This window comes from Fukomys damarensis, unplaced genomic scaffold (assembly GCF_012274545.1).
Source record: "Fukomys damarensis isolate Sample0158 unplaced genomic scaffold, DMR_v1.0_HiC HiC_scaffold_29, whole genome shotgun sequence".
Lineage (NCBI taxonomy): Eukaryota > Metazoa > Chordata > Mammalia > Rodentia > Bathyergidae > Fukomys > Fukomys damarensis.
In genome coordinates, this window is record NW_022900941.1 from 1,939,043 (window position 1) to 1,959,561 (window position 20,519).

Sequence of the window (20,519 nt, forward strand, 5' to 3'; positions counted from 1 at the left end):
GGTCCGGGGCGCCGACGTCTCCCACCCTCGGCGTGGAGGGCGGCCAGGAAGCGCGGCGAGGGAAGCCGGCGCCGTAGCACTGGGGAGGCTGAGGCAGGAGAATCGCAAGGTGAGCCCAGCCTGCTGAGATTAGTGACTGGGGGAGAGCTGTGCAGAAATACAAAAGTAGAAAAAGGGAAAGGGAGTCGAGGATGTGAGGCAGAGCTAAGGCCCTAGGCTGAGGCTCACAATACAAGAAAGAGATGACGGGGTAGGGAGGAGGGAAGGAGTGACACAGGGAGAGCTACAGTAAAATTCAGCTCTGAGCTCTTCTCCGTAGGGTTTGGTTTTGTTGTTATTTTGGTACCGGGATGGAACTCTGGCCCTTGCACTGGTGAGGCAGGCGGTGGAACCACTGACTCCAGTCTGATAGGTATACCCTCAATTGGAATACATGCTGATAAGGCAGTTAGGAAATTAGCTTGCAAGGTAGTTAAAGGGTTAAATACCACCTCTGCCACATTGGCGCTAATTAATCAAGAACTCCAAGAACAATGTTGTTTTTATACAAATAAGTCTGGTATTATTAGAGATAAGATCAGAACCTTACAGGAAGATTTAGAAAAACGCAGAAAGGAATTACGCGAAAACCCCCTCTGGACTGGGCTCAATGGATTTTTGCCTTATCTCCTCCCTTTATTGGGGCCCCTATTAGGGCTCCTGATATTATTAACCATCGGGCCTCTAATATTTAATAGACTTACCTCCTTTATTAAACAACAGATAGATACCATGCAAGCCAAGGCCATCCAAATCCATTACCATCGTCTTGATCTGGCCGATCAGGAGGAAAATTATTTACAGGTCCAAACGTCTATGGAGACCAGAGAATAAGCCTGACATCTGAGAGGCCCAAAAAGAGAATATTACCAAGTCCTTACAGTCACAGTTACTGGAGGGCCTTGGAATATCCTTGAAGTCCTCTGGAGACTTCTCCTCTCTTGCTACAGTTGACCCCAATGACGGGTAAGACAGTCAACGCCTGACTGATCAACCTAAGACAGGGGCTTCTGTCGAGATGTCAAGGCCATCTCTTCCTCTACCAACTACCCGGCCTCTACTTCTACTCTATGGTTAAAGCCTACTGACAAGATCAGGATACCTGGGATGGTCTTTCTAAACTAATTGGCCTCCGCTCCTGGCTTGCGTGATATATATCTCTTCATTTTTTTTTTTTACTGTAAAAAGGGAGGAGATGTAGGAGACCAAATATTCGTATTCTCAGAGTTGTTTTTGAGCCTAACATAACCGCCTCCATGTTTACATCTGAGTCACCTCACTGGCACAGACGTGCCAATGACTGTACTAATGGCCTTGCTCATTTAATGACCTAATCTGTTACATAACAACTGTATCTCATCATAACTGTTACTGACACTTCCTCTTACAATTTTGTGGTTTTTGCCTTTATATACCGCTTGTGCCTGCAAATAAACGAGACCTTGACAAGCCTCTGCTTGGTCTCCTTCTCTCTGCGCCTCTCTTGGCCCATTTCCAGGTATCCCCCCTTCTCGAGCTCTGCTGATTACAAGCCCTGCGGGCCGGGGCAGGCCGCTCCTGAAATTTTACTGTCACAGATGCACTGTATTTTTCATCTGTTCCTACACCGAGGCTCTTGGAAGCATCAAACCTGTGACCTGAGGTTTTCAACCGTCCCCAGCCGGGACTCATTACCCCCCACACAGCCCGGTTAAAAATGCCTAAATGGTTAAGTCATGGGTGTCCAAAGTGACAAAGAGGAAAACTGGAAAAGACAGTTTCTAATCTCTGGAACGAGAGAAGTCATCATCTCCATACTGTAGCCACTGAGAGGATTAAAGAGGGGATATCAGGGGCTGGGAATTTAGCTCAGTGGTTCTGCTGCCTGCCTTGAAGGCTGAGTTCGATCCCCGGTACAAAAAATATTTTTTTAATTAAAAAAAAAAATCACTAAAAAAAATTTGCACAGTTCAACAAATTAGAATAACTGCACCAATTCCTAAAATATTTCCAAGTTTAATTAAATCCTAGGGGAAGATGTAAAAAGAACTAAGATGTGTTATGTACATGGACAGATTTCCTGTAATGAATGAAACCATTATGATCCTAAAAACATGTACTATAATCTACATAAACCCTACAGCTAACATGATACTTAATAAAAGACTAGACGTTTTCCCTTATGACCAAGAACAAGCGGTGTAAGTCCATAAGCCCAGCTACCCTGGAGGCTGAGGCAGGAGAATCACTTCAGCTCAAGAGTTGAAGTCCAGCCTGGGAATCATAGCCAGATCATGTCGGAGGGAAAAATATAAGAAAAAAAAGCCCAGACCTAAGTCTTACATGTTATAAAAGATTAATTCAAAATTAATCATGCATTTAAATATAAACTACAAAAGGTTTTAGAAAAAACAGGCAAAAAAAAAGAAAAAAATATAGGCAAAAATCCTCAGGACTAGACCTAGATTTCTTAGACATGACACCAGCTGGCACTAAAAAAAAACTGCCAGAAAATGAATCTTACAAAGGACTGGGGTCCAGAATATAGAAATAAGCCCACCATTCAAGAGTAACGAATAGTGAAACCCACCGAAGCTCCACTCGAGAGCGGGTAAACAGAACGAGCAGGTCTTTCCCTTTAGAAGGGTACAGATGGAAAGAAAGCGCATGAAAGGGTATGCACCACCCTCAGCCACTAGGAAAATGCAAGACCTTACCAGAGCTGGGATATTCTTTCCGCTTGACTGGGAATTGCACCCAGCATCTTTCCACTGAGATATATCCCCAGTTTTGCTTTAGTCTTTGAGACAGGCATGCTGACACTAAGTGACTCACTTTTCCAGGTTGAGCTGAAGTGGTGACCCTCCTGCCTCAGCCTTCCAGAGTGCCAGGATTACAGGGGTGCATACGACTTGAGCTTGTCTTCCAGGGTTTCTGATGTGGGAGCTTGCTTGTGGCCGTGTGGGGAGGAGGGACCATGGGCTGTTGGGGACCTGCCTCAAGGCGGCTGAGGTAGACCTGCAGGACCTCTTCGGCAGTTCGCCCAAGAGAGCTGAAGCTGAGTGTGATGGTGTAAGACTGCAATCCCAGCAGCAGGGAGGCTGAGTCAGGAGGGTCATTTGAGCCCAGCCTGGGCACCTAGTGCAGTGAGACCCTCTCGAATGAATGAACGAAGTTGTAAGGAAGGGCACGCCGGCTCTTCCTCCTCACGTGGGCCTCTTGCCTGTCCATGACCTCTTCCTTCTCACACAGCCCGCCCCGGCCGTCTGTGAGGCGAGAACCTTCTGGTAAGGCGGCCTGCGTAGGTGTTTCACTGGTCCCCAGATACTGCAGAACGGCTTGGGCCGGCCCCACCTGCTGGCGAGGAGTCAAGAAGCCGCCTCGTGCTGGGGGCGGGGGACGCGGGGAAGTGGACTGGGTCGCGCGGCTCCTGCTGAGGCTAAAAATGTGCTTATGAAACAGCCGGAACCGTGCTCTTGGACGTTTCCCAAACCTGCGAGCGCTTGTGTTCACACAAACACTCACTTTTATCTGCAATGTTAAGCGCTGAAATAATGGCTGTCACAGAAGGAAACAAATTACTAATCTGCACGTGTGCAGAGCAAAGGAATTAACGTGGCAGAGGAAACATACACCGTTACAAAAGTGAAAAAGCAAAACAACTGGGTGAAAACATTTCCAAAACATACATTCAACAGAAGATTTGGCTCAAGAATATAGAAGTAATTCTTACAACATAATAAGGCAAACAGCTCACTTTTACTGGAAAATGACAAAATATTTGAACAGACACCTCACAGATGGTAAAAGAGCCCATGAATAATATTCGGACCACTCGTATTAGAGAAATGTAGATTAAAATCCCAGTATGACACATGCCCACCAGAACAGCTACAATTCTGAAAGCCTGGCATACCAGGTATTGACTGAAGTTCTAGATCTTGCTGGTGAAATGAAGAGTGGTAAAAATTATTTTGGAAACCAGTTTGGCAGTCTCTTAAAAATCAAAACACAGCTGGGCGTGGTGGAGCATTCATGTAATCCCAGCACGCGGGAGGCTGAGGCAGGAGAATCACCTCGAGTTTTGAGGCCAGCCTGAACTGCATCGTGAGACCACCTAAACAAACAAAAAACCAAAACATAAGCCTTCCTTGTGTTGACTGAGAATAAACTCAGTGTAATCAGGAACTAAGAAGTTGGGCATAGTGGTGCACAACTATAATTTTAGTAGTTAAGAGGCTGAGGCAGGAAGATTATAGCAAGTTCCGGGTCATCCTGGGCTACATAGTGAGATCCTGTCTCAAAAAAAGGTGGGGGTAAAGGAGAGAAGAAGAAAATCACATGAATCTGGGGGCTAGAGTTGGAATCTGGGAAAACACCCAGTTGGAATTGTGCTCCCAGTTTTTACCAAATGGTGGCTGCATTTACGGTTTTAAACAGGAAGGAGATGGAAACAACTTCACCTGTTCGGAATTAGGATTGGAGCCAGCAGAAGTGAAGCCTCAAGTAAGAAAGGGATCAGGTGTGGTCTCAGGATCTGGGACTTCTGGAGAGGGCCCTGCACAGATCACATCCATCAATTTTCAAGAGTCTGCGCTGTGCCCAGTCCACCCTCCCGGGGTGCATCCCAGCTGAGGGTGCAGCTGTAGCAGGACTGACAGCTGATTAACAACAGCCTCCCATTCCATTTTAAGGCGCAAGGACCCAAGATCAAACCCCAGTACCAAAAAAAAAAAAAAAAAAAAAAAAAAAACCATTCCATTTTAAGGTTCCCAAACCAGGTGTGTGTGAGCTTTATTTGTATTCTTTTAAGTCAGAGTCTTGGTATGCAGTTCAGGCTGGCCTTGAACTCACTACGTGGTCCAGGCTGGCCTCGGACTCACAGCAGTCCTTCTGTTTCGGCCTTCTGAGTGCTGGGATCACAGGTATATGCCACCACGTCCAGCTTTGGATGCAATGTCTATAAAATGAAAGAGTGCAACAATCAAAATGGTGAAGAATAATGTAGGAAAACTATTCCCAGCCTCAAATTCCATTTTAAGCCAAATGGCAACTGTGGGAAGCCAGCCATGGCTCACTGGCTTTTTGAAAGACAACATTTGTTCCTTTTTAAGGACTGCACGTGTTAAACTTGTTTTTGACCCTGCACGGGAGAAACTCGGACAGCCAAAGATCTGTAGGAGTCAGGTGCTTCCTGTTAAAGATCTGACGTTATCTGTAGGAGTCAGGTGTTGTAACTCCATTTTGTTAAGTTCCTCCACCTATTTGGGAATCATGATTATTAGTTGCAAGTGTTGTTAATTTGTTTTTCTTGAGCCTGCTTTCTCTTGCCCGTGTGAACCCTCGTTCCCGTGGAGCGGGTGTTGAGGTTAGTATGGTAATCCTAGCCCATAACAGTTCGGTCTTTCCCTTTAAAAGGCTGATGCCTGCCTGCAATAAACGTCGCCTTGATCAGACTCTTGTCTTGGCGTCCTTCCTTTCTCTCTGCCCCATCTCCACCCCGCTGCTCTTTCAGGTTTGGGACTGCTGGACAGTGCTCTGCGTCGCCGGTTCGCGACAAGTGGAGCCCAAACAGGGACCTGAAATTGAAGCGGCGAGCGGTGAGTAATCAGAAGCCTGCTATCAAAAAGGGCTCGGCCGAGTCGAAACAAGGAGGACACCGCTGTCTGGAACGCCCGGCGGGGAAAATCCTCGGAGAAGCAGGTACCAGTGGGGCACATAGGATCTAAAATCAAATTTAGCACAGCAATTCAGTCTTTATTCAGGGAGAAAGGAATTAAGGCAAATAAAAAGTCATTGTTTCAATTTCTTGATTATATGGATGAAATTTGTCCTTGGTTCAGTGATGTAGAGGAAATAACTGAAGATGTTTGGGCTAGAGTAGGAGAAGAATTAAATGAAAGATTAAGGAGTCATAATTCTGACAGTGTACCAGCCATTACATTTTCTTTCTGGTCTTTAATAAATGAGTGCTTACAGAAAAGGGACGTACAAGGCTTAGATAAACACCTCAGAGAGGCCAAAGAAACCTTAGAGGAGTTAAGAGAAGTTGAATCACAAAGTTCAGAACCTAAGGAGAGAGAGTCAAAATTGTATCCTGATCTAACTGAAAGCTCCTCAGAGTCTGAGGGAGACAATGAAGATAATGATACTGTAGGAGCTATATTAACTGCTCGTCCCCCTCCCACTGCTCCTATTGAACCTGATATAAGAGAAATAAAAGACCCCAACTCAGATATGATCTCAGAGGTAGAACAATTAAGGAAAAGTTCAGTTAGCAGAGGAAAAACGATCGCTCCTTAGAAAATTAGAAGCAATAAAGATAGATAAAAAGGTTATATCAAATGGGGAAGAAAGATTCCATAAGTTCACTCCCCTCCAGAAAGCTCAGATGTCAAAGTTACTAGCCTTAGTTTCAATATTGTTGGCATAGGGGCCTCTAATATAATGTCTTGTGTTAATGCTCATAGATTGTTTGTGAAACTGATAATATTGTCAATTGACCAATTGTATATTCTCAGAAATGGTGACTTCCTTTCATTCTGTGATGGGTTTGAGACAACCTCTCTTTGTAATGATGCCTGTAAAAATTAATGAGTCCTGGTATGAGGAACAAGGATTACAAATATTGATAGAGGTAGAAAAAGCTACATGGCAAGCCTTCACAACCCATGGTATACCCCCTGCAGAGGCTGGTAGTCAAAGACGGGTTAGAGAATTGTGGAGAAATATCCAACCTAAGACAGAGCCTGAGTATTAAACTGCTCATGGCTTGATGACGGGTAAGGGATTTCTCTGGACATTTCTCACCTAAGACAGGCACAGCCTTTCTGCTGAACAGGGAAAGTCCCTGCTCTAAATATAATAAAAAGGGGGATATGTGGGAAGCCAGCCATGGCCCACTGGCTTTTTGAAAGACATTTGTTCCTTTTTAAGGACTGCACATGTTAAACTTGTTTTGACCCTGCACGGGAGAAACTCGGACAGCCAAAGATCTGTAGGAGTCAGGTGCTTCCTGTTAAAGATCTGACGTTATCTGTAGGAGTCAGGTGTTGTAACTCCATTTTGTTAAGTTCCTCCACCTATTTGGGAATCATGATTATTAGTTGCAAGTGTTGTTAATTTGTTTTTCTTGAGCCTGCTTTCTCTTGCCCGTGTGAACCCTCGTTCCCGTGGAGCGGGTGTTGAGGTTACTATGGTAATCCTAGCCCATAATAGTTCGGTCTTTTCCTTAAAAAGGCTGATGCCTGCCTGCAATAAACGTCGCCTTGATCAGACTCTTGTCTTGGCGTCCTTCCTTTCTCTCTGCCCCATCTCCACCCCGCTGCTCTTTCAGGTTTGGGACTGCTGGACAGTGCTCTGCGTCGCCGGCTCGCGACAGGCACCATCTTTGGGAATGTTAAGACTCGACATTCTTCCTGTTTTTTCTTCTTTCTCTTTTTGCAGCACTGAGAGTTGAATCCAGGGCTTTACACGGAACTCAATCCCCATCCCATCCCATTTCACTTCATTTTGAGACAGGATCTTTGTTTTTCTTTTTGAAACAGGGTCTCCCTATGTGGCTCAGGCTGGCCTTGAACTCGGCACTTCTTCTGCCTCAGCCCCGAGTCCTGGGACTACAGGCGTGCGCTACTGTGCCTGGCTCTGTTGAGAGGGTTTTACTAAGTTACTGTGTATTGTCCAGGCAGGACTCAAATGTGATGCTCCTACTTTGGCTTTCCCAAGTGCTGAGATTACAGACATCCACCGCCATACCTGTTTCTATGGTTTGTCTGTCAATTATTTTAAAATAAAAAACAAGATGGGTGTGGTGGCGCACACCTATAATCCCAGCACTCGGGAGGCTGAGGCAGGAGGATCGCTGTGAGTTCGAGACCAGCCTGGGCTACATGGTGAGTTCCAGGTCAGTCTGAACTACATAGGGAGACCCTGTCTCAAAACACCAAAAAAAGGGGGGTTATTAAAAGTCTAATAAATGTATTCATACATTTAAGTCTAAGCAAACTGCCTGTATTTTACAAGTTTTTGTTTATCAGTTTCGACTTCATGGCTGTCTGGATTTTTCTTTCCTTGGCTAAATGTCACATACTATTGCTTTTCATGCCTACTGATTTATGATCATATACTGCACATTGTGAATAATGGACTTTGTTTTTTGGTACCGGGGATAGAACTTGGTACTTGCATTTGCCAGGCAGGCGGCAGCACCACGGAGTGAAATCCTGGGCCCAATAATGGACTTTAGATTCTGCTTCAGTGTTGATTTTAATCTTTTTAGGGTAGATTTTGTGCTTTTTGGCTCTCCCAGGGTTTAGACTTGGGTTCTGATGTGTAGTCCTGTTACCGTGTGTGACCGGGCCCGGTGAGGTTTCTAGGTTCTTGTGTGAAGAATTGGACACAGCACACGGCAGGGAGGAAACAGCACCGAAGTTTAATCAGGAGACAGCACCTTCAGTGAGAGGCTCCGGCCTGCAGAACGGACAATGGCAGCAGGGCTGGCTGTAAGTCTGAAATGTTGCGCCCGGTTCTGGGGAGCCTCTCAGCGGGTGGGTTGACAGGTGCTGAGTCACGTCAGCCACTCAAAAACAAAACACCACCACACCAAATTCAAATGACTGACCAGACGGGTGTAAAGAGAGGAAAAAGTTTATTATTGAACAGACCTTATTTTCATTACAGTATCAAATTCTTTCTCAGTTCCCTTTGGATGCAGAGGCCCTGCAGATATTTGAACCCCAGTGCTGTTCCCGAGCATGGGGCAGCACCGGAACACGTTGCACTTAATGGGACAGAATTACAGTAAAGTCGATACTTAACCAAGATTGTTGAAGCTTAGGGTTTTTAAAGAAATGATGCAGTTTTATCTTTTTTCCCTCGTTTGCCTCATTTCTGCGTGAACTGGTTGGCGGATACGGTACGGTACTGCATAGCCTCTTGTTCCAAGTCGCCAACATTACATTTGGTTAGTGGGCTTTGCTTTTCGTTGCTCTCAGAGCTCCTCTGCGACTCAACAGGGACAAGTAAGACAATGCCAGAGCACAGGTGGGAGGAAGGCCTTGTTTCTCTACCTCCCGCTGTCACATCTAGGGGGCGTGCAGCTGCTTGAAGTTGATTTTGTGATTTGTTTTTGTAAACTGTCAGCACTTAGTGCCACGGAGCACAGAAGCATTGTTTCTGTGTTAATGGAGAAGTGTGCACCGACCTGGTCCTCTGAAACCTCAGCAGTGACATGAGCTGGTCATAAATGCAATCAGATAATGAACAGCCCTAATTTAGACCCTTTCTTCACTACACTAAGGCAGGGAAAACAAGAATTTAAATAAAATGCTGTTACCCTACCAGACTAAGCCTCTGACAAGCTACATTTGACTCTGATTACTGCCAGAGAATGCCCCTGTAAAATCAAGTACTTAAAACGTTAATTATTAAAATTAAACAATGGTATACATAAATAACTTTGCACATAATACATCTTCCATTTTTTTATTCACCCTTCACTTTTGGTACCAAGACAAAGTTTCCATCAAGTGGCTTTACTGCTCAATTTCCATTTCTTTTTTTTGGTACTGGAGATCAAACTCGGGTCCTTGTGCTTTCAAGTCAGGCGGCAGAACCACTGAACTAAATCCCTGGCCTCAACTTCCATTTCAAGGAAATGCTATCCAGGAAAAATGGACCAGAATTCCCTTGTAACTCTTGAATTATTTCTTTTATTCATTCACGCAAAATTCGGAACAGCAAGTTTAGAAAAAGACTGCTCTCACGGGAAAGCGGAGGAGAGGGGCCATTCTGCGCAAGAGTACACTTCCCAGCTACACGGAGTTTGCAGATCTCCTTCCTCCCTCGCACCTGGGCGAGTCTTCTAAAAACTGCACTCCTCGCTCCAGCTTTCTGCCCTTCATAAAAATTGTTTAGGCGGAGCCTTAAAAAGGTTCAGAACATGAAGATGTACAAATAGCAGAGAAAATTAAGCTCCTTTTACAGAAATTGGCTTAATATACACAATAGGTCCTCCATGCTTTCCTAAGAGTGGAGCTCACACAACGCATGGGCCACTGTGAGGCCTGTGCGCTTAGATATGCAACATCTGAGTGCCCAATCTGACATGCACCTTCTGACAGACTCTTTCCCCCCCACCGGCTTACTGAAAACCCACACACCACTGCTCAACGTGCTGAGTGCTCAGGACACGTTCTCCAAGCCCAGGTGCACCCCGTGACAGGGTCTGATCTCGGACACACTGCTCACGGGACATGAAAACAGGCTCACACCACTGCACAGCATCCTGACACATCACATTATCTGGTATCACTGCTAATTCAGAAAGGGCAATTTCTAGTAGGGCACGACAACCCATTATACATAAATGCTAAGAACAATGCACTGTGAGTTTCCAGAAGTTAGAACTTTCAGAGCTATCAGTTCCTGCTTTTGGGGAAAAAAATCTATTGCCTCTTTCCAGGCACAGTATGCGTTCTCTGAGCAGACAGGACTATGTTACAGTGGTAACACCATTCCCTGGGTACTGGGGATTACGCTACACCGAGACTGGCAGGAGAGGGCTGGACCTCCTCAGAAGCAAGCTTGCATCCTTCAGTCAACAACTAATAAGGCTTCAGACCTCGGTCTCCCGAGGTCCACACCCCCTACAGAGAATGTATGTATTTTAAAAGCTCTGCACCCTCCTTTTATGTAGAAAATTCAAGACAGTAGGAAGACTGGGAGAAAGCTGCCTAGTGGAATCAGCATTTAAAAGCATACACACTGGCTTAAGTATTTCCTGCTCCACCTCCCAGACAGTGCCTGGGGAAAAGGTACATTTCTGCCAGCAATTCTGGACAGCAGCTGCAGCACCCTCTCTGAAAGCTTAAAGGTAAAGATGAAGCCTGAACAAAAGTTTCTTGATGTCACAATCTTATCCCTTTAGCTGCCTGGCCCAGATTAGGGCTGGGCTGGGAGAAACCATGCCTGTCTGTCTTCCTTCCTCAACTTCTTATGAAAGCATGAAAGCAAAGTCAGGTCCCTCAGAGCTGGACGTGGTGGCACATACTTGGAATCCCAGCACTGTGGAGGCTTTTGAGCTCTAGGTCAGCTTGGGCTACGTAGGAAGATGCTGCCTCAAAGACCAAGAACCAAAACCAAACCAACACAAAACAAAAACTTCAGATTGTGAGGCTCCTAAGCTAGCTGCCCTATTGCATCTGAAAATGGAAAAGATAAATTATTGATATATGGAGTAAGACTGTGGTTTTTGAAAAAGTGCACATCAATGGCTTAGAAGGGGTAAAAACTTAGCTATCCACTTGCAGCTGTATGTATTTTTCTATTTTATGTGGGAGGGGATAAAATGTAAGGCCTCACTATACTAGCAAGCACTTTCACCAAGCTCTCCGCACCCTTCGTATTTTTTAAAAGTGAGCAAAATAGGAACACGTCCACGTGAATTGGAGGCAGATGCAGGGCTCATGCTGCTGAATTACCGACACGGAGGATCCTAGCCCATCCCTCAGCCACGCCACCTCCTGGGGCAATGCTGGGCTGTGAAGGAGAGAGGAGTAGCTAAGGGGCTGACCACAGCGCTCGATGGGGCAGCAACAGTGCGAAAGAACTGCTGTGAACGCTCCTTTCTGCCAGCCAAGAAATCGCAAAGCTAAAACAAAAGGAGCACAGGACGCTGAATACAAAAGCCCGAGTCCACAGTCAGAATCCTTCCTGGCCTTAGACTGGTAGCACTGGTGAGAAAAATCCAAGCCAGCTGTCTCAGCCTGAGAAAATGCTAAGTGGGAAGGGGAAAATGATGAGGTGACCATGTGGAGGGAGCCCAAGTCCCCTGAGACAGGTCACTAGGTCACTCGGGATGGCCATGTCCAGTCATGAAACGGCTGATTTTAAAGCAAGTGGAAAGTAAAAGCAAAGCCTTTCACAAATACAAAAACTGTTTACAAAACAATTACCTAGGAAGGTTCACTGGGACTGAGATGGGGGGTAAGGTTTCATTTCATATTAGCCACATGGTGATGATTTATAAAAGACAACCAGCAAATTCCAATCTCCTCCCCCAACACCCCAGAGCCCTCCTATGCCTATTTTCTCTACCCTTTTACCCCAACCAACCATCCTCACCTGGCCCAAAATTAATTTGCTTAGCCACTGTACTGAGCCAACTCTGAAGATACACAACTGTTGGTTTGGTTTTGACTGAAGAACGGACCTAGCACTTGGGAAGAGATGGGTATGTGTGTAGGGAAGGCTGGCATCAATTTCTAGGTGTGTGGGCCTCAGACAAGGTTTCTGCTGGCATAAGCCACACTGGGTGGGCCTCTGAGGGGCAGCCCGAGCTGCAGGGAAACTGAGGTAAGGAAGGACACGGCGGCTCTACTGGCCGCCTTCCCAGGTCAGTGCAGCATGTGTGTGCTCTTGGATGTGGGCTCCAAAAGATTCATTTTCCTGCTGCCGCCGCCACCATCTCCTCCTCTGGTGAGAAGATTGCTCTTTACAGAGTCCCAGAAGATCAGCCACTTGTCTTCCTCTGAGGTACAAAGCCAACAGAGCCCTGACCCCGAAGATCCAGTGCCCACCGGTGTGCAGAAGTCAAAATCAAATGCTCGGCATCAAAAGGGCTGGCACACCTGTTCACTGAGTTTATCAGCAGTTGTATAGACAGATCAGAAAAGACTAGCATTTAGTAGAAAACTGTTTTTCAGTGGTGCCACTTCCCATCTTCCTCCAGAGATCATAATTCTTCACGTGTCTGAGATGCTGTAGGAAAGAAAATAATGGAAAATAAATTATCCTCAAGTTATAAAAATACAGATTGGGTATTTTATCCCACCTTCATTTTGACTCCCTTTTAAAGTTTTTATTTATTTTGGGGGGTGGTGTAGACAGGGTCTCCCTATATAGTTCAGACTGGCCTTGAACTCACTGTGTAGCCTAGGCTGGCCTCAAACTCAGCAATCCACCTGCCCTCAGCCTCCCGAGTGCTGGGATTACAGGCGTGCGCCACCACGCCTGGCATTCATTGTTTTTTAAAATATCCTCTATTTTGGTTTTGCTTTTAAATTTTAATACAAAAACCACCAAACCAAAGCTTCTAAAATTTAAAAAGGGAAGGTGGGCATGGTGGCGCATGCTGTAACTCAGGAGGCTGAGGCAGGAGGATCGCTGTGAGTTCGAGACCAGCCTGGGTTACATAGTAAGTTCCAGGTCAGTCTCAACGACATAGTGAGACCCTGTCTCAAAACGCAAACAAACAAACCCCAAGGTGATCGTGTCTCTTCACAGCACCCATCCAACACTTTAGGGAGTGTGTGTCTGTGTGTACACACATATATTCCCCCCTTTTCCTTTTCCTTGGCCCAAGCTCGCTCTTCAGAGCTTAGATTTTTGCCTACTCTTCTATTTTTCCCGTACCTTTAATAAATACAAACTTTGGAAAAACAAAACAAAAACACACACAAAATAACGATGAGATGGAGGGGTGAGGGATATAAAAAGAACGATGGATTAGTACAAAGGCCCACTTCCCATAGTGAATGCAGTCATTATGTACTGCACATGTACTAGTAAAAATCTTTGTCTTTGTCTTTTTTCTTTTTGGTACTAGGAATCAAACTCAGGATCTTGTGCTTGCCAGGCAGTCATGGATGCCACTGAGCTACATCCCTGGCGTGTACTAGAAAAAATAAAAATTTGAAAAGGAAAAGACTATTATAAATTTTTTAAAACATTGAAATTACCTACAAACCTCATTCCAACTAAGCCGTTTTCAAATGCAGTATAACTTTCAGTAAACATGCATGTATTTTCAGTTAATCCTTTTTTTTTTCTTTTTTGGCATGAAGGATTGAACTCAATGCCTTCATACTGAGCTACGTTCTACAACTTATTCTTCCATTTAATCATTCAACTTTAATTTATTTTGAGACAGTCTCGCCAAGTCACTTCACTGCCCAGGCTGGGCTCAAACTCGCCATCCTCCTGCCTCAGGACACCAGAATACTGGCACGATGGGTGTCCGACTCGACACAAGGACAGGTGTCAGAAGCAAGTCTATGGAATTTCTGGGAAAAGATCATTTCACCGTTACATCGTGATTAGGACTCGTTCTCCCCGACAGGTCAGCGACGGCACGTGGGGACATGGCTTCATTTTGGCCTCCGGTCACAGCTAAAACCTCAGTGGTCCTGTGACACTGTGATGCTCCAGGTCAGGATGACACCACCAAAGACAGGAACAAAATCTTCATCCACACAGTTCTCCACTGTTCTAGGACTTCCGCCTGCTGCTGCAGCTGCCGGCTGAGTCACTTTTACCTTTGGTGCTCTCCCGAGTACTGAATTCTCTCTGCTGAGTCATCTGTCACATTTCCCCTGATCGCGGCACAAAGGTGCAGCGAGCTCTGGGCTTTCATCTTTGCTGCCCAGAGCAGCACTGATCAGGCCCAAAGCTCAGCTTCTTCTCTAAGTCTCCTTTTTTCTGTCTAATAAACTAATCTGCCTTGCGCTGTCGTGGCTCGCAGGAGAGGAGGACTTTCTGAAGAGGTTCTAGTAATGTCCCCTTTCCCTGTTCCCCACAGACCGGAATCTGCTTTTATAAACCTAACGTATAAACATTTTTCTATATATCTGTGTGTCAGTGTAGCTCGTTCTTAGATGTTCAAGCTTTTTTTTTGGGTACCAGTCATTGAACTCGGGTCCCTGCACTTGCGAGGCAGGCAGCAGCACTACTGAGCTAAATCCCTGGCCCTTTAAGCTCTTTTTTTGTGCTTTTGGTTTATAAATAATATTAAAACAAAAATTCTTCATATATAATTTTTTTCTTGTGTGTGTTTTTTTGTTTGTGTTTTTGAGACAGGGTCTCACTATGTAGTTGAGACTGACCTGGAACTCACTATGTAGCCCAGGCTGGTCTCAAACTCACAGCCATCCTCCTGCCTCAGCCTCCCGAGTGCTGGGATCACAGGTGTGCACCACCACGCCCAGCTCTTATGTTATTTCTTTAGACAATTCTCAAGAGAACTACCACAGGCATAAGCATTTCAGACTCCCTGTGACAGATATGCTGTTAAGAAGGGCTGACCTAATTCACAAGGTGCCAGCAAATATACCCAACAAGTTTCATCACCATCTCTCCAACAAATGGCATCAATATCTACTTCTGTCTACATAGCAGATACAACTTCAGTTTGATTAGTTTCCTCAAATTTATACATTGTGTTCTCCTCTTACTTGAACAGTGGGCCCAAGTTCTTTGCTATTCATTTATTTATTTATTTTGGTACCGGGGATTGAACTCGGGTCCTTGCACTTGCAAGGCAGGCCACCGAACCGCTGAGCTAAATCCCCAGCATATTTTTTAATTTTTAAAAATGATTTTTACAGTCATTTTTATTAGATATTCCATTCTGTGTTTTGGGTTTTTTTTTTTTTTTTGTACTAGGGATTGAACTCAGGTCCTTGCACTTGAGAGGCAGGCGGCAGAACCACTGAGCTAAATCCCCGGTCCCTCTTTGCTATTTATGAAACTGCGGTTTCACCAAAGAATGTGAATCAATTACTGTAACAGTGATTGTATTACCGTACAGCATGGCAGTCTTGAGGCTGTATACAAATAATATGATCTATGTTCTGCATTTGCATTTTTAGAATTAAAACACAGTAAATCTTAAAATCCTGAGCCCAGCTTACTAATAGTTTTTGTTAAAGTCACTCTGTATTATGATCTTTTTCAAGTGGCTACCATTTATTTACAATGTAGAATATTATAGAACAATTTAAATCCTTTCTATCCTTAGTCTCAATTAAACACAAATTCCATCCATCTCAATATGCCTACTATAAAGATACGTTTTTCAAATCAATATGTACTTTGTCTTGATGTAAGCTTTGTTCATTCATAAGTGTCTAGACAGATTTAATGAGAAAATTACAAGAAATGTGACCAGAACTCCCCCAAATAGTGGTTTAGATATCACAAAACTCATAAATTTAAATAACAATGATTACAATTAAAGCACTCTTTCTTCCTGCCAGACAAAAAAAGAAAGAAAGATAGAAAGAAAGATAGATGAGAAACTATAATAATGAACTATTTAGAAGGCCAAGTGGAAAAACAACATGAGGGCCAGGGTTAGCTCAGTGGCACTGCGCCTGCCTCTCAAGCATAAGGTCCTGAGTTCAATCCCTGGTATCAGAAAAATAACAAAATCCAAAAACCCAAGAAACATGAAAAACGGATTGATGTCAGAGTAAAAGGACTAAAGGGACATTTTTCTTGCCCTGTTATTCATTACTCCCTTGTTTTCCACATCGTACAGCAATCAGAAACAAGTACTCGCCCAAAGCCAAAGATCTGCACTTACCTTCCTGGGTCGGCTCTTTTGTTTTCTTCTCAAACAGTGTTCCCATTTCCTTCTCCTTCTGAAAACGGATCTGGACCTGTTTGATCTCTTGATCGTAGTCCTGCCACTCTGGGACAATTCGCACAGCAGCTTCCAGCTTAGGCTCTTTGGTCATCGGATTATTGCACTGTGAAAACCCAATGAAAACACAATCAGCTGAGCTGAAAAGATTTCATTATGCAGAGTTCAAAGGTGTTTCTTGGGTCACATGCCCAAACTGGTCAGAAAGAACATTACTGAGGAATTAAGTCATATACTAGCAGAAGCAGTATGGTAGCAAGATATATAAAGCTATATTTACTTCTTTTCTTTTCTTTTTTTTTTTTTTTTTTTTTTTTTTTTTTTTTTTTTTTTTTTGGTCAGCTGGTGAGACTATGGTGCTACCAGGCTCTGGAGTCTCCTCCTAGAGGTGATTCCTAGGTTCTTTCTGTCCTGAGCAAAGAACTGGTCAAGACAAGAAGAAATAGTAGCAAAGTTTTATTAAATGTAGGATTTAGTTCAGTGGTGCCACCACCTGCCTTGCAAGTGCAAGGTCCTGAGTTCAATACCCTGGTATCAAAAAAAAAAAAAAAAATTCTAAAAACAATAGGAAAAGAAACAGGCTCTGCACAGGAAGTTTGGGCCAAGTACAAGCAGGAAAAGAAATACACCCTACACTATGAGGATAAGCCATCAGGCAAGAAAGAACACGGTGGCCTGTATTTACTTCTACAAAGACACTGTCGGGGGCTATTCAGAGGCGAGAAAAAAAAGTCAGACTGGAAAAATTACAAGGTACAGAAGTGACCTGGTATATAATCAGAGACTTGGCAGAGAGGGAATAGTGAAAGCGGTCCTATTAGATCCTAGGGGACTTGGTTTCCTGTAACAGGCACAGAAGAACATAAGTTTCCATATGATGCTTCACAGCCCCTCAACTATACCACTACACAGGAAGAATAAATAATGCTCCTGTGGTAGTCAGCGCTCAGGCGCCTATCACCCCGGGAAAAGATGCATGGACACTCACCAGATCAATGGTCTTGGCTCTTTTCTTAGAGGCATCGTCACACCACGTTTCACACCAAAGCCATTCTTGAGGCAATGACTTGATTGGTACCTGATGGATCATGTTATTGGGCAGATCCTGATTGGGAAAGAAAATAAAACACAAGAATCTAAAGTTCTGAAGAAAATTTAAAGAAATGTACAGTGAAAGCATAAGGCTAGCTACTTATATATACCATATGCCAATCACTGAAACCAAAAGCTTTAGGGAAATTAAGGAGTCTATTTATGGTGTTTTTCAGAACTTCAAAATTTAGAAAATCCATAGCTATTGAAAACTCACAATAAGTAATCACAAAAACTCCCAAAACCCCTTTAGCTTAAATAAAACTCACAAATAGCCCATACCTACAATTCCCTCTGTAAAGGAAATTCTAGGAAAAATATTCCTGTGCACTTTCAAAGACAACCAAATACAGACAGGTGGTTCTTATAATTTACAACTATCCAAAAGAGATACTGAGTCCTTATCTACTGAGCTTTGTTCCCAAAGAGAAAAGCCAACATTACTGGAGTTTGTCAGAATAAAATGTTCTACTGTCCTCTCAGACTTCCATAGAACAAAAAACAGGCTGTACTGAAATTATTAATTGTGATACTTGTAAAAATGATACAATCAATGATATTCCAAATCTTTATATAATGATACAAAACAGATAATTGCTTTTATTTTTTTGTACCAGGGATCGAACTTGGGACCTTGTGTTCACAAGGCAGGCAATGGAACCACTGAGCTAAATCCTTAGCCCTGATGATGGCTCTTTTTATCAAACCCTTTCAACAAACTAAAATTTAAAGTTGGCTGGGTTAAAATACTTTAAAATCCATAGCCACTAAATCATCACTCCAAAAAATTCTCAAGCATATCCTAGACATAGATAATAAAGCCAATAATGCCAAAAGTCTGATGGAATGAATACGTCAAGTAGGGAGATTGGTTAACCAAAGGGGAAAAATAAAGGAATCACCAAGGAAAAATAACACAAGAACGGCCATCGCTCAAGCGCTGGGAGGTAGCCTGGGCCCCGATCCACTGCAGGAAGGAGAGCCACGCCTGCTCCGGACCCAGCCACCATCGCTCCAGGGCCAGGAAGGTAGCCCCCACAACACTCTCAGACCTCCTGACCGTTCCAGTCTTTGGACCCACTCTGCAGAGGCAGAGGTGGTCATCAAGGGTATTTTTCTGAGTTCCCAACTTTGAACATCTTTAAAGAAAGGGCATGTGAAACCTGTAATAGAACGTTGCGGAGTTCAACTATTCAGAAGGATGGGGAACTCAATCTGGGCCTTGCAGCCCGAGGTCAGTCAGCGTCAGGGGGTTCAGCCATCAGCTAACTGAGATCAGGGGTCTTGCATCCTCGCTCTGTCTGAGCCATTAAATGGTAAATACACTATATTGAAATTTTGTTCACTGCAGGCATGTTCTGGACTGCTTCTTGATTTCAATTTAATTCAAATGATTTAAGGGTGATAGACTAGTGACTACCACAGGTGGTCAGTGTCCAAGTTGTGCTTGATCTTAATGTGTTGCTGATTGTATCAGTTGGGGTAAAGCATTGCCGTTGATTTGATGAGCTGTTTTCTCTGATGTTATGAAGATGAGAATGTCTGTGGGTCGTTAGAGACACAGAAGCTAGGGCGCAACTATATCAGGAAGATTTGGGTGATAATCCAGAGATTAAACCAAGGACAGTCCGACAACAAAAATTATAACACTTAAGCAAGACACAAGGACAGACTTTCAGTTCACCAATGGCAAAGAGTAGGGCAAATGAGGATGAAAAGACTGATAGTGAACCACCAGGACACCCTGAACTCAAAGCACAGGAAATAACAAAACAGATCAATCAGGCTCTAGAAAAATTCAAAACAGAAATAATTTCCCAGATAACCACAGAGATAGTGAGCAAAATGGAAGTCGTGATTCAAGACTCTAGAGCAGAAACTGACAAAAAAAAAGATGAGCTCAGGACCACGATAGAAGCCATGAAGGCCCAGCATAAGAAAGAAATGGAATCCATAAAACAGATTCAAACAGATATCCAGGAGATTAAACACTCCATAGAAAGTGTACGCAATAGAATAAAAGAATACGAAGGCAAACTCTCAGATATAGAAGATAAGATTGCAGTCAGTGACCATGAAAAGAGAGGTCTCTTAAAAGCGGTAAGAGATCATGAGAAATTGATCCAACAATTCCTAGATGATGCAAAGAAGAATAACATAAGACTGATAGGAATACATGAAGTAGCAGGAGAAAATACAAACTACTTTAAAAAGCTGTTCACAGAATTAATGACAGAAAACTTCCCAAATGGAGGGGAAGAATTTGACATTCAGATAACTGAGGTATATAGGACCCCAACTAGCTACAATCAAGAAAAATCTACACCTAGACATATAATAATCAAGATCCCAGAAACCCAACAGAAGAACAAAATACTACAAGCAGTAAGAGAAAAGAAACAAATCACATACAAAGGAAAGCCCATCAGAATCACAGCAGACTTTTCAACACAAACCCTTGGGGCAAGGAGAGCCTGGAATGAGATATTTCAAGTACTAAAAGAGAACAACCTCCAACCTAGACTGATGTATCCAGCAAAACTCTCTTTCAAAATGGATGGGGAAATAAGACACTTCCACGACAAAGAACACCTGAGAAACTATATGAATACCAAAACAGCACTACAAGGTATTCTAAACAAGATCCTAGAAAAAGACAATGAAGGCAGCAACACCATGAGGCCCAACAGAGCATATCAAATAGGCAAGTCAAAAAATTAAAAAGAGAAGGTGAAAAAGTAAAAAGAGTCAACAAAAGGCCAATAACATGTCAATAGTAAGTCAGTGCATATCAGTTATAACCAGCAATGTCAATGGCCTCAACTCACCAATCAAAAGAAATAGACTGGCAGAAAGGAATAAGAAGCAAAATCCAATAATATGTTGTATACAAGAAACACACCTAGTGCAAAAAGAAGCCCATAGTATGAAAGTGAAAAGATAGAAAACAATTTTCCATGTGACAGGAGCCCAGAAAAAAACAGGG

The 20,519-nt window shown here is 43.7% G+C and overlaps 1 protein-coding gene and 1 long non-coding RNA gene across 5 annotated transcripts in view; one reads left to right on the forward strand and one right to left on the reverse strand.

Moving 5' to 3' along the window:
• Positions 1 to 6: 6 nt before the first annotated feature.
• Positions 7 to 6,102, forward strand: LOC117283687. Its single transcript, XR_004514725.1, has 2 exons — positions 7 to 109; positions 5,534 to 6,102. It is a non-coding gene; the product is annotated as an uncharacterized LOC117283687 (long non-coding RNA).
• Positions 6,103 to 9,142: 3,040 nt separating this feature from the next.
• Positions 9,143 to 20,519, reverse strand: part of Uggt1 (UDP-glucose glycoprotein glucosyltransferase 1) — a 129,598-nt gene continuing 118,221 nt past the window's right edge. For all 4 annotated transcript variants that reach the window (XM_010637631.2, XM_010637630.2, XM_010637632.2 and 1 more), the window contains 3 exons: positions 17,430 to 17,546; positions 16,382 to 16,547; positions 9,143 to 12,777 (listed from right to left, as the gene is read on the reverse strand). In XM_010637631.2, coding sequence (XP_010635933.1) covers positions 12,752 to 12,777; positions 16,382 to 16,547; positions 17,430 to 17,546 — 309 coding nt within the window. In that variant the 3' untranslated portion in view covers positions 9,143 to 12,751. The remainder of the gene's footprint in view (positions 12,778 to 16,381; positions 16,548 to 17,429; positions 17,547 to 20,519) is intronic.